Below are 14,378 nucleotides of genomic sequence, written 5' to 3' on the forward strand. Positions count from 1 at the left end.
TAAACTGTCCTTGTGCGCTGCAAGGCTGTGCCTATTGATTTTATTGCGCAAACCAATCCATTGTTCGGACCGGATTCTGTTTTCTTCCCTCCATGGCAGGAGAGGAAGTCTGGAATATCGCGAGATTCTTACAAACACGCGACGTGAAACACAGCAAACGTGGACATTTAATCATTTCAAAATAGACATGATTGGCTGAACAAATTACTGGGTTCGACCGCCGTAACTTGGGTAACGCGCGACTTGCATTGTGGGGGTATGTGCGTCACTGAACATGGCTGCGAACTGGCTCCGCCGCCAACAACTTCGTCAATTGTGTTTGATGCGAACGGCGATGTCTCGGCAGCTGCGCGTTGATCGTCGGGGATTTCGCGATAATTTATAGTGGCGTTCTGTGCGTGTCATTGAGATAAGGTTATAGTCACTCCAATTTAATGGTTCCCTTCTTCAAAGTGGATTAGTAAAATATGAATATGTTGTTTGTGATGAGATTTATGATCAACACCGAATGAAATAGTTACTCTCTGGCTAAATATGTCACGCAGTAGGACTAGCCTCGATTTGTCGTGTCGGAAGATGGCAAACGATTTCTAAAATGGATTCGAAATTAGGATTTGGATTACTTAACAATATTCTGGATACTCATATTTCTTGGGAGAACTCGCAGTAAACGACAGGAGATATGTTGCCACCGGCTTATAGCTACGCGCCTGATAGAGGCGACTTCCACTCCCCCAGTAAGTCAACATTTAACGCTTCTTTTTAATTTTGTAATTTCACCTACATCTGACCTTTTGAAACAGAGAATACTTTTGTCTTTCTGTATATCATTCAGTATGTTGGCATCAACTTGCTAACGCCCTTGCGTAAGAAGTCGTAGTTCCATATTGTCTTTCATCTTTCCATATGTTCCCTCACTTTTTTTGACAACATGTGAAAAAGTCAGCGTTGCACAAAAGGTAATTCCTTTTCTCTAGCTTAGCCTAGTAATCCGTGCTCTCATTTCATAACAATTTGTTTTGGAACTGATACTCTTTCATACACCATATGTACTCCATGCAGTCTTGAAAAGAAATATAAGATAACTAAGCTTGATAAGCGTCAAGTAAAAACAATACATGTAGACGAAATATTAAACTGTAAAAATCCTACATGTAGAATAATGGACTCGATTTAACGAAATAGGAATACGGCCATGCAAACAGCTCTGTCTCCGTAGCTTGCAATCGAAAACCCATCTCGAAGATCCCGATCAGATTCTTATACATCTACACGTACATTCTCTTTAAGATTGTAAGATTCTTAGTTAAGATCTTAACTAACAATCTCACAAGAATCTTGTGAACATTGTACACGTACATGTACACGAAACAGGAGATTTTAACCAGAAATCTTTGGGATTTTCGACCAGGGAACGCATCAAGACATCCTACTGAAACAAGAAATGGCGATGCGAAAAACGAATGATACCAAAAGCCGCCATATTCTCGAAAATAATCGAACCTCCCAAAAAGCCGAACATGCCCAAAAAGGGCATGGTGTTACGAGTGTAATGGAACACTACAGTTTGAGAATGTGGCTTAAACACGTCAGTTTTCCTTTTTCTTTTCGTAATGGTTTGGGTCAACACTCTAGCTTTTGAAGAGAGACGGATTCAAGTTGAATTGATTAACACTTTAGTTTACATAAGAGTGTATTTAGACGGTAAAGGAGTAAACATTTCAGTGTCTAAAAGGTAACGGATTTCAGCACTTCAGTATAGAATGTAATGGATTCAACACTTCAGTATCTCGAGTGTAAATGAGTCAACACTTCCATATTTGGAAGGTAATGCATTCAACACGTCAGTCATTATAGTGTAAATGAGTCAACAATTCCGTATTAATGAATTAACGGATTCAACACTTCAGTGGGTCATGTCAACTCTTGGGGTTAAGAAAGTATACGGTGTTGGTGTAACACCACCACAAAGGTAACACCAACATTTGACCACCCTGCTTGGTGCTGGGTGACACCAGTGTTCAAAACCGAAATTCAGTGGCAGAGGTCACCTGACATGGGAGGTCCTTTGTGCAAAGTTTCCAGTTCATAGCCCTGGCGGTTAAGAAACGTGCCACTGTTTTTGAAACAGGATACAGACGACGAGGGACGACGACGACGCCGGACGCCGGACACTGCGGTGTTCTTTAGACACCGATCCCCTACGGTGAGCCAAAAACTGTGAACTGAGAAACGAGCCATGCCATGATTCGAACCATTGACACAAGATTATCGAAGATGTCATTCACTGCTGCTAGTTTTTATCACCAGTCTTATCCAATCTGCCGCTCAGTCGACAGGGTGTTTTTTTTTCTTTTGTAATCATGAGAAAACAAATTTCCATTAACCATCTTAATGAGATTGACTTTATCAAATTAACGATCATATTAGAAAGTATTTTTAGGAGCAGCAGACGTCGTTTTAGATAATGCGTCAGTGTTGATTGATTCGAGTTGAGCTTAGCCGATGTAGTTTATGTGGTCTTATGGCGATCAACAGATACTGTACACTGCCAATTTTACGCGATTCTTTATGTTTGCGCTTCGCGAAAATTTCGTTACAACTTTCCAATCTATATTTTGACGGATTACTTTAATGCACTCGTTTTTTCCGACTAAAAATATTGTAGCAAAATTGCAAGATGTCAAGTTGTTGAATATGATCTTATTTATTGAGAATATCATTTGGATTTTCGACCCGGGTAGATATAGGTGCACGACGTTTGAACCTAAATGACATAACGAGTCGTTTACCACCTCAACTCTAGTACATACATGTACTTTCGTCACATACGATATTGCGATATATCAGTTTTGGCTACCTTGACATTGACTTTCGTAGCTAGCAAAACTATAAATGAGCAAATATCACCCTATCATGTACCGCAGGCTATATCCCCCAAGAATAGATGTATGTCGGGGGAGTAAAATACAAAATGAAATAATCGTTATCAGCCTTCATTTGTTCTTTAAAACCAATTCGGAATAGCGCTGCGGCTTTCTTGTTTTGAAGATGACCTTTGTTATTGATGCTGCCATTTCGATTATTCTATATCTCTGAAATTGGTCGATTCCAGGCGTAAGGTTTCAAAGTGTGATAACAATGCCTAGAGTGTCAGGCAACGCTAAGCATGTATACACCAAGTTCGTATCGGGCGATTCCCTAAACAACACGGCTTTGAAGTTTGTAAGTTCACGATAACAGTCACTGTGTTGCTATTGTACAGCCACAGTTTCTAAAATTATCAAATTACAAGCATAGTTAGAACTTTTTTTAAACTCGACAGGAATCATCTAGTTTTCATATTTGATTTTTTAACAACACTTGTGAAAACAGACGCAGCCGGCTCTGATGGTCATTAATTTCTCACTGGCAGCTGCAGCAATCAGATTGAAACCCGTGCCGGCAATCCCCGCCAAGGAGGATGAAAGCCTAAACATTCCGGAACCAGAGTCTGTAGCTCACGTCCCCACCATTACCAACGCAACGTCACGCGGGCTACATCGGCAGTGAGCCGCAGGATGTTGTAACAAGACACTGATTTTCCCCGAGGGGTTTGGCCGCCATGAATTCAATCACTAGGAAAAATCATATTGTCGCTCCAGCTGAGCAGATTTAATCACTCTCGGGCTTCAAGCCTGATCGGCATGAGAAGTGACCAAGGAATTCACCAGTCATGGTAGCAGAAGATGAGCCGCGAAATGTCGTTGAAGACGAAGGGGATTCTGTGTGGAAGATTTCCCAATTCGCTCTAGAATTAGGACCGTGTAAACCGCATTAAAATGGCTGAGATTTACCAAGATGTTGACCGCTACTAAGTCATAGCGGTCAATAGAAGAGCCAGGATACTTTCATCTGAGGAAATGACTTGATGACTTCATCATGAAACGTCAAGGTAAAATGTTTCGGGAAAACGTCCTGAAGAGGCCATTGGTGGGCAATGGCATAACTGTAGACAATCGCCCGTAAATTTGTGAACGAATTGGAATTCCTAGTGTTACGCATCCCTCGTAGCAATTCCCGCGTTGTTTTTCAAGTGAAAATTTCGCTTTTCGGTCACAAAAAATTGAACTTTCGCATTATTTTACTCTAATATCACCCGTCACATGAATCACTGCATTTAATTGTTCTGTCCAATGAAGATATCAAAAAGAAATTCGCAGTTAATTGTGTTGATAAAAAGGGTGGCTCCAGTCTCCGAGCGAATAGATAGGTAGTAAGCTGGATTTCCTCGGTTTTTTACGCATGATAGTCCGCTAGATAATTTCGAATTAAGTGACTCCAAATTTAAAACTACCAATTCAAAATAAGTTCGAATTAGTGACATAATGATTCAACTTTAAAACTACTGATCCAAAATAATTTCGAATTAGTGGCCTCATGATTCAACTTTAAAACTACTGATGCAAAATAATTTCGAATTAGTGGCCTCATGATTCAACTTTAAAACTACTGATGCAAAATAATTTCGAATTAGTGGCCTCCCATGATTCAACTTTAAAACTAGCTACCAAATGCAAAATAAATTCGAATTACATGTAGTGATCTTTATGATGCAACTTCAAAGCTAACAATACTATTTTTATACCGTGTAAAAAAATTATATATAATTATTGATGTTGGATGAAATGTATCAATTTCAACACGACATCGGTCTTAAACTAGTAATAACCACAATGCGATTTCATGTAGTACACTGTGAGATAAACCTATTAAAGCGTCAGCTTTGATTTCCCCGCGATATGTTCAATAACACGCGGCTTTCAATTGTGCCATGTAACACGCCGTGTTTCTATATCAAACAGCGGCACGTAAAGGGTTTCTTCAGCAGGCAACTGAGGCGAGAATGTTGACTCCCTGGGTAAAATAATACACGGAGCGCCAGGCATGCCAGGCTCGATATGTAACGTCTTTGAAAGTCGTTTAACGGCATAAAGCAGGCCGTCTCCAAGGCGATGGCTTTGTCGCTGGGCAACGTAGGCCCAGGTTGTCAGGTGAACGGCTCAGCGCAAAGAGCTGCGAGCAGTTTGGTTTCCGCTGAATATGGGATTCATGTTTATAAGAAACATTGGTGAGATTAATACGGAGCTGTTCTTGTTAATGTACTAAGTACGCGGTGCATTGTACATGCTTTGGTTAACAGACACGTTTTACCAGCAGTTAATCAGCGGCAGGATTCATCTGGTACATACCTGCAGATATGCTGTTTGCAGCACTGTCTACCTTATCAGACATTCTATTCTTATAATCCCAACTCGGTTGACCACAGTGCACTACACAGTGCTTAAATTATCGATGAATGCCCGGTTTTTCAAAACAAATTTTGTCACTAACTTTGGCGTTAACTTAACATAGCGTTGTCTCCTTCCGTTGAGCCCTTAGACTTAACGCCAAGTTAAATTAACACTAGCGTTAGTGACAAAACTTGTTTTTAACAACCAGGCCCAGGCTCTATTTTTATATCCAACCTGGGGAAAACCAGGTGAATCTATGCAATACTATCCTTTTAAGCTCGGTGCTCAAAAGGATTACGGGGATAGGCCAGAAGAATACTGGCTCTATAACACTGCTGGTTATACCAACAAGGATGCGTTAAGTCGATTAGAGAGATTGCACGAATCATCATGACATCGCAAGAACACGTCCGCGACACATCAGCAGGACTAAGTGTTTTCACCAATGTTAAAAACACCAATTCTTACTGAGATAATACGGTAACACATCGTTTTTGTGTCAGTGTGTTTCGTCAAAAATGATGACCCTATGCAATCTCTATATTTCTTTATTGCGACCACGGACCTATACACAGATTTCCCCAATTCAAGTCCTCATCATGAAAATAGTCAGATATCAACTACGATATAGGCTATCATCCGACCCTACACTGTCCCGTCTGTCCCGGTCTGTCCTGAAAGTAGACCACAGATGAGCTGCTCAACCAGCGCTGCAGTCTGAGCATTTCTGACCAGTACACCTGGGTGCAGAGAGGTAAGTAAGGAAAAGAGACCTGCCTACAGTCTCTCGCCGACAGTGGGAATCAAACCAGGGATCTCTTGACCGCTAATCGAGAGTCCCAGCCACTACACCACAGAGGCTTCTAATCATGACCCATATATAACCCCTTGTTGGAAAAAAATCGCATTGCAATTTTGAATTACATACGTATTTTCAAATACATCAAGTGGTGAATATAAGCTAAAACACCTTGTCAGGTTTTAGTATTAAGTAATCAACGCATGTAAGCTAAAAGGCAATAATCTATTGCCAGACAGCAAATTAGTTTAAGGTTTAATAAGTAGATTATAGACAAACATGTAAAGCCGCCAGCTCCATGCTCTATTTTCTAATCCGGATGCGGCAGCCTCCAGGAAAAAGCAAATACATGATGTTACAGGCTCTCTTATAAGTTAGAGTAGCTACAGTGGCTACAGAGGTAGCTACAATGATTTACAGACTGAGGACAATGCAGTTTGGACACCCGTGAGGGAACTACTGCACCATATAGTCCGGTTCATGATATCGCAGTTTTAGTCCGCCGAGAACGGCGAAATCTCACTTTTCACTTTTTACGTCATCGGCTGCCGTGGTCAAAAAAGTGTTGAATTCTAGCCCTTATCCACTTTACCCTACATTTAGCTACTGCGCAAACGGATGACCCGGCTCTGCAAAGTAGTTGATTAATGGACAATAGACGCTGTTTGGTTAAGTAAGCACTGCTTATCGGTGCACTGCGATCAACTGAGGGGGCTTTATAAAAAGAAACGCTGCTAAAAGTGGTACAGCAGGTAAAGGCCGGGTAAAAAACTGCTTCTTACGAACTACCGTGTTAGGGCATATCCGCGTATCCCGCCAACCAGCCAACCACCCATGCACAGCGATTCGCTGACTCGGCGTATGCAGCAAAGAACATGTACAATGGCCCGCTTTTTTATGCTGTTTTCTTAACCTCTGCGCCATAAATCACGGGCACCTTGTCAAAGTGGATAAATCCATTCTACAGCATTACATTGCATATTCAGTATCGAGCCATTAATCATAGAAAATAGAGTGAATGACATCCCGCCTACATAATTGATTTCAGTGGATATCGCATGCACGTAGTATATCGCATCTCAGCTATATCACGTCGCGCCTTATATCGGCTCTTTTCTCAAAGTCACATCCATCTTGTAGGCCTATTTACAGGAGGGAAAATACATAGTTTAGTTTCGTTCACTGACATGACTTCGAGCTAATGATACGAGAATTGTAGCGGTTTCAGTTTTTTTACCATTTTGTTACTGAGCACTTAGTTCTTATCAGCAAGATTGCGCTGAAATGGTCCAGGATTTAATTTGCGCGAAGATTTATGGGATGAGGGGAGGGGGATATAGTCTGATGCAAAGGGAAGTGCATATGTGAGATCTATAGGCCTTACGATACGTAATGGGGCAGCCTATAGGCAAGTTTAGCAAGCCTTACGAAGAGCTAGCAACGATAATGTACCAAATAGGTAAATGCATTTCATGGAAGATTTCTTTTACGATTTTCCTAAATTCCTACTACAACTAACTTTACACAGGATGACTTAGGAGTGTCGAGTAAATGAATTAGCACATGACTTGATGACACCACGGGCCATCGTCGTTGGTAAGGATAGCGAAACCTGCCTCGTTTTGATTTGGCGGAACTCGCTACCAAAAGTCTCAGATGCCAGTGTGTACTACTTTCTTCAAAGAGTGTACCGCCACCGCGTTCAATCACGACACCCTATCACATGTCGTCTAGGGTTTCTCATCAATCAGGTATGCAAATCGCTGACAGACAATCAATCCGAGTAAAGGTTTTTGTGAAATATGTTCTCTGGTGCGACATGAATTCAAAATTCTTGATTAATTCGAAATTCATTATGTTGATTCGGAGTTGTAATCATTATGAGGGGGAGCTCATGTTGAAACGAAGCGCTAATCTGATGTTGAAGTTGGGAACGAATTCGATGTAGCTTTCTCATGTTCTATCGGGCCAGGTTTATTGCAGTTCATTCGTGAAAAGCACCGTCCGCAAACCAATCCTGCAACACCTTGATCATTAACACACTGACTAGGAAAATTATAGCAGCAGCGTTTAGATGTGAATGGCGATCTTTGAACACAAATTTTGTTGAGTTTAGACGCCGGAAAATATGTGACAGTACATGTATTTGAACCTAGATTTTGTAATATTATTCCTGTACTGTTTAAGGGCTCAACCAGGAGGACAACACTGAACACTAGGCAATTGTCCTCGGTCACCTTGATTGTCCCATCCATACTCTTACTGTGGGTTTGCTCAATTGATGTTTTAATAGGCCTCCCCCTCCTGGCACTAATTCAGCTTTATGTGGGCCGATATTTCTCACAGCTTGCGATTTTGAATCGTATCTTTCACAAAATATTTGAATGACGCCATATATCATATAAATGGTAATTTTGTGTTCAGTAGTCATGCAGTGCTCAGTGGCTGAAATAAATCATATACTCAAAGTACAAACTCCAGACATATAATGAAATTACCTTTAACTTTGGTAGGTGATAGCTTATAATATCACCTGGGCAGCACACCGATCCTGACCCTCGTGTTCTTATACTCTCTTAAGATCTAGCATATAAGTATAAAAGAATACTGAAAAGATCCAAAATTCAGACATATATATACGCATACATGTAATGATTTTCTACTCACCATTGAAAAGTAGTTTTCCACCAGGCATCAAATGTCCGCGCAGAGAAGCCTCCTTGACAGTTCAGCATAAGAAGATGAATTCAGCCCCTCTTTGAATTTGCTGCTGCTGCCTAAACTGTTCCCGAGATCGAAAATTGTCTTAAAGTAGAAAGTATATTTTTGGCACAACAAATTAATCACTTGTTTCGACACAACATACACCAGAACGGTTCCTTACGAATTTCTATGAAACGTATTGATACCCGTGCGCGAATTATACATTATCACCGGATTCGAGATAGAAATTAAGCCCTCGGCTTCACCATGCTCAGTATAAGATAAAACCATCTCGTGAACTAAAACCATAACGCTGGTCAAGGTATCGGTGCGGTACCTACTGCGCCAAGTTACGAAACAACAAATACATACATATAAGGACATTGACACTGTTCTTCTCATTGTTATTGGCGAGCGGTCGCCCCGGTTCAATTCTAGTGATTATGTCATAACTGCTGAACCGTATTACTGAGGCGTTCCCGCACCGATATATCTTCTTCTTTTCAGTACTAACCCCCTCGGTTTCCTTGAGCTAGACACCTCATCCAACATCGCTTCTCTGAACTATGGACATATCCCCTGCCATTTTAGGCTTTTTATGTCTTCGTGCAGTGCCGTCTTTTTGCGAATTGGACTTTGTTAGTTAAGCTATAAAGTTAACTTAAGCCGGAGTGGTGTTTCTAAATGTCTTTTTTGTAGCTGTCTCTCAGTCTATTGTTCCCCATCGTTATTTGGGGAAATACTGGAATAAGGATTGAGAGTTTCTGTGTGTGCCTGCAATCACTAAAGTCGTGTTTCGTATTTCATCACTCCATAACGGGAAACACAAGCACACGGGTGACATTAAAATCTGCATGGTACAAAGCTCCGTCAGTGTCCAACAGACTTTTACCTCTAACCGGAACACGCGGTGGCGCAGTGGTAGAGAGTCGGACTCATGATCCGGAGGTCGTGGGTTCGATTCCCGGCTTAATCGTCACTTTGTTTCTCTTACTGGTCGAGTTCAAGAATGAGCGCTTTGTAGCTGCTCCTTGAAACCCCAGATTGACTTCTGTGGAGACCGGGATGATGATAGTCCCAAAGCGCTTGAGAATACCCAGCTATTGAGTAATTTGAGCGCTATATAAGCGCCGACTATTATTATTATATATATTATAACACAATGGCCATGACACTATACTGAACCGAGTTTGTTTCAATTTTGATTTAAGGGCTCAGAACACACATTTCGGTATGTAAACAGTACTGGGGGCTATGTATTGTAATGATGGAGGAAACCAGAGGCCCCGGATGACACGCGTAGATTTTGTACTTCAGAATGAACAGAAGTGAAACCACGATAGTTTAAATCGGTACTTAATCAGACGGACGCGTGTTGAGCGATACGGGCGAGTTATGATAAGCGGATGACACACGTTAATGGGTTTTTCACGAAACCACTCCATAATAATATACATCTAATAGTTCATATCGAGCATAATTCAGTGGGAGATTGGTAATCTTGGAATCATGCGAAGGGCGTGTGTACCGCGCCTGTTCGGATATCAGTACACAGCTACGGCAACTCTCCCAGATAGATGGTGCCCAATAGGATATTTCATCTTATGCTATTTGAAGAACATTATCAAACTATAGAAAGCGAAAGTCTGATGGTTGAATTACTTTATTATTTGTTTGCATGTCAATAGAGCGCTTGAAAAATGTTGAAGAAATATGCACAGTTACGTTTTACCATGGCTAACTTTAGTAGAATGTGCAAGATATTTAAAAAAAGTTATCAAAAATGGAAAGGGGCGGGGGCGCAGCCGAACCAGGAAAGCCCCGATGGTGATGGTGATGGTGAAAACCGTTTGGATGACTGAAGGTATAACAAGCTTGTTAGAGATCAGTTGTTAGCACCTTAACATAGGTCCTACGCCTGTTCACATGGAAACTCGGCTGAAATGCAGCGAATATCGTGACCTAACACACACGCCACTACATCAGGACAGGGAAGAGGCGATATTTCCTTCCTGAAATCGCCTCCGTCAAACGAAGCCATGTACCTTTCGCGACAATCACCGCTTTGCAGATATTGTCCAATGACCTTGCCCTTTTCCGCTATTTGATGACGTCATATTCAATTACCAATAAAATTGGATTATCTCTAGTAACCATGCAGGTAAAGGGATCGATTTTCGCTAAATCTATTAATTTCAGTAATGGGGAAAGTAATCTTGTCTCAGTATGGCAAATTAGCCGGGATGCTGCATACCCAAGCCTAAACCACTCCATCAATAACGACTTCGAGTGGTGCAATCGGCGATACGCCGCCCACCATAAAAACAGCAAGCCTGTTGCCAGTGCTCAAGGCTGGATTAGATGGCACGATTATGTGCCCTTTGAACGTATTGTTAAAAACATGCTTACTCCAACTGGCGGCAATGAGGTCTTGTTTTCTCTGTAAAATGCATTGCGTCTCGTTTTGGCCGCAGTTGTTTTGATGTATATATTAACCATTATTATTTCCAATGCATCCAAAATCATGGGGTTCACGTCGAACGATCCTAAAGATGCTTGGGCAAATAAATATGCAATAAATCGAACAAATAATTGAAAAATTATAGATATTCGCCAAGGGTGCGTTTTTTATCAAGATTATGCGATAAATCAATGAACGTATCTATTTCACATAATAACGTATTTCAACGTGCATTAAAGGGACAACAACTTGGGCATGAGATATGTTCGGTTTTTCATACAAAAATGGCTTCCAGCAGGACCGTCGCTTCTCCAAACTGGATTATTGATTATTGTTTAATCATCGAACTGCAATAAACAACGCATTAGAAGATTTTAGAACGAGGTATAGCCATAGGCCTGTCGAAAATCACAAGCCGTGACTCATAACAATGGCAAAAATCATTATTATTAGAGATCAGCATCTGTGCGATACCAAAAGTGGTAAATGTCGTGATATCGTGTCACAGATGCATAGAAAATCGAACGTGCTGCTTTTTGGCCTCAGAGGCATTGTACCGTCTAAGTCTTTTACGACACAAAGCCACGAAACAAAACGATTTTCTATAAGACCAATGCATACTTGATAAGACGTAAGTTTAAGGGCCGTTCACAAGCGCAGATCGATGTGGTCTGATCTGGTCGGGCGGGGGTTTGGTCCCGTGTATACGACGTTGTATATTGCGAAGGATTATAGTGACCACTGCGACGTGATTGCGGACACCTCTCTATTAAGGACCCATTAAGTTTTGGACCCAAAGTGTTTGTTTCCATTCAGTATGACCTCTCTAATCAGGGTACCTCCCTATCAAGGATAGCACTTGTCAGTCCCGAGGGTGTCCTTAAAAGAGAGATTCTACTGTACCTCTCACTGACATTTTGGGCAGCACGAGTTTTTGAGATGATCCCTAAGAAAGTTTCGGCTCATTTAAGCCTCCAAGCCACTCTAATTAATACGCGGCATAAGGTAGTTAGCAGCAGATTAGAAACTTCAGTTAGATTGAAAGGAGTGTCGATTTGTGATATTTTACGGCCTGCCAGTGCAGAGGGGAGCAATTTCGGATTGCGAATGCGCAGTTAATGCAAATCTGCTCTCTCCCTGCTCCACGGCTAATTAAGGGCAACCATTTCTTCGCTAATTGATTTTTGTTCAGAACCTGATCGGGAAATTATAGCGACGACGCGAAGTGGTTTGTTCACGAGTGAGAGTTGCTTCGCTGTCGTCAGCTTTTATTCCTGTTTGCGAGACCTTTCCAAGAGACCAAACCCAGTCACTGTGTTTGAATTTTTATTGAGAAGAATTGGCCTTAAAGGGAAGCAATAGGCAACGGCCAAGTGGGTCAGATTAAGTTACACGAGGACGCCAATAGGTGCTCTACTGTCTTACAGACTGTACATCTGAACTACATGTATTCATTTTCACAACTAAATATTGTATTCACGTTCATTCTACATGTAAGATTCAATGTTGCACAGCCACCCAGGCAAATTGGACCAACCAGCCCCTGCCTATAGCCGCCATTCTAGGCCTGCAATTCTAATTCATGTATAGCACTGTTTACATAGACCCTCCTTTAGGGGTGTCCATGTCACTTCAATTCCTTTCCTGAACATTTTGTTCGAGGGTTCGTTTCCCATATTGGCATCTTACGCGGCATACTGCAAACCGGCGAATGCACTTCTGAACTAAACGTCAACGCAATCGCAAGCTTGAAATTATCCCTTCCCCACATAAAACTTGCTTTATCAATTGGAAATATCCGACCCTTTCTGCATTTTGCCTGAAGAAACTGCTTGCTCGGCGTACGCGAACCATTATAATGCTTCATCATATTGACGGAGTGCACGGAATAGGGTGGAACGTAAGTAAATCATGCGTAATGATCGCCATCAGAGTTGTTGTTTAGAGGGTTCGAAGCTCCAGCAAGCATTCATCATGCGAACAAGAATTGTATATAACAACAATTTGTGTCAAATTACGGATGTACATCTCTGGTGCCATCTCAACAGAAACCATTTCATTAACTTTATTCTGTTTCAACAAAGTCCGTTCGTTCTATTCCGTTCCATTAATTCGATGAGGCCCCATTTTAATGGCTTCTGGAATGCCCCGACCCGGCGATGTGATCTAAACATGCAGAGATTTCGTCCCGCGAGAGGCTTTAATCAGTTTTAAAGAGACAGTGAGAATTAGCGCTGAACATTCTTAAAAAGTCAATGGGGAAATGATGGTGATGCGGGAACGTCTTGAGAAGTTTTCGCAAAATAGTCGCGGGCGTTTTTGAGTAGGGGTTGAACTGAGGAGCACGCAAGACTAGTTGGTTGCTCGGTAGTTATTTACCAATCAGTTTGAGGTTACACTAGTTTAAATTTAGAAACACATGTCATGCCGATATATCGGGGTACACAAAAAACACGCGTATTGCAGATGATGACATGGACACTGCGACCTGTGGATTAGTAAATGTGGGTTTTGACAGATTTCGTAGGGGCACTTAAAACTGCGACGAGCGTGCTGGGGTTTTACATGTACCTTTGACTATGTCTTTCTTCATTAATTATTTCCAAAATGATACACTTTTGTCGGTTGTGCATTTGAGGTCTATGATACTTTTTCCTGTTTTTCTTTAGTTCACACTGTGTGTAATCCTTTTTGCTGTGTGAAGTAGTAGTTTTCATCGTGGTGTTTTTCCTAAATTCATTCATGATAGGTTTTTATATTTTGCATGGGAGCTTGTACATTGCTTATCTCGTGTCTGTTTGTTTCGTTTCAATTTCAAGTTATAGAGCAAATATAGTGATTCTGTTGGGCATTTTCAGTGATTTTCTATCATCTTCAAATACCACGATTGGTCCAATTAATGGACACTATTTCTCTTTCTTCGATTTTCGTTTTGTTCATTGGTTGCTAAGTGCAGCCATATACACGTCCAGTACTCCCCGCAGTCGACATGTGCTATCCTGGTCATATACATTTCATTCATAAATCTCCATCTCTTAGCGAAGTGTCACGCAACGGATATGCGAGCAGTAGCACGCATATAAACAATCTCTCAATAGTAATTGAAGGGACATGCGCGCATGACTATCTGATTTACATAAGG

The 14,378-nt window shown here is 41.3% G+C and overlaps 1 protein-coding gene across 31 annotated transcripts in view; it reads left to right on the forward strand.

Annotated features, from left to right (window-relative positions):
- The window catches only part of LOC135501822 (voltage-dependent calcium channel type A subunit alpha-1-like), a 348,627-nt gene that overhangs the window by 92,325 nt on the left and 241,924 nt on the right, over window positions 1-14,378 (forward strand). For 30 of the 31 annotated variants that reach the window (XM_064794155.1, XM_064794185.1, XM_064794162.1 and 27 more), the window contains exon 1: window positions 161-737. The exons of the other annotated variant lie outside the window; for it this stretch is intronic. In XM_064794155.1, the coding sequence (XP_064650225.1) occupies window positions 683-737 (55 nt within the window). In that variant the 5' untranslated portion in view covers window positions 161-682. Of the gene's footprint in view, window positions 1-160; window positions 738-14,378 lie in introns of those variants that run through there. 31 annotated transcript variants of the gene reach the window in all.

Source organism: Lineus longissimus, chromosome 17, assembly GCF_910592395.1.
Source record: "Lineus longissimus chromosome 17, tnLinLong1.2, whole genome shotgun sequence".
In the NCBI taxonomy this organism is placed as follows: Eukaryota; Metazoa; Nemertea; class Pilidiophora; order Heteronemertea; family Lineidae; genus Lineus; species Lineus longissimus.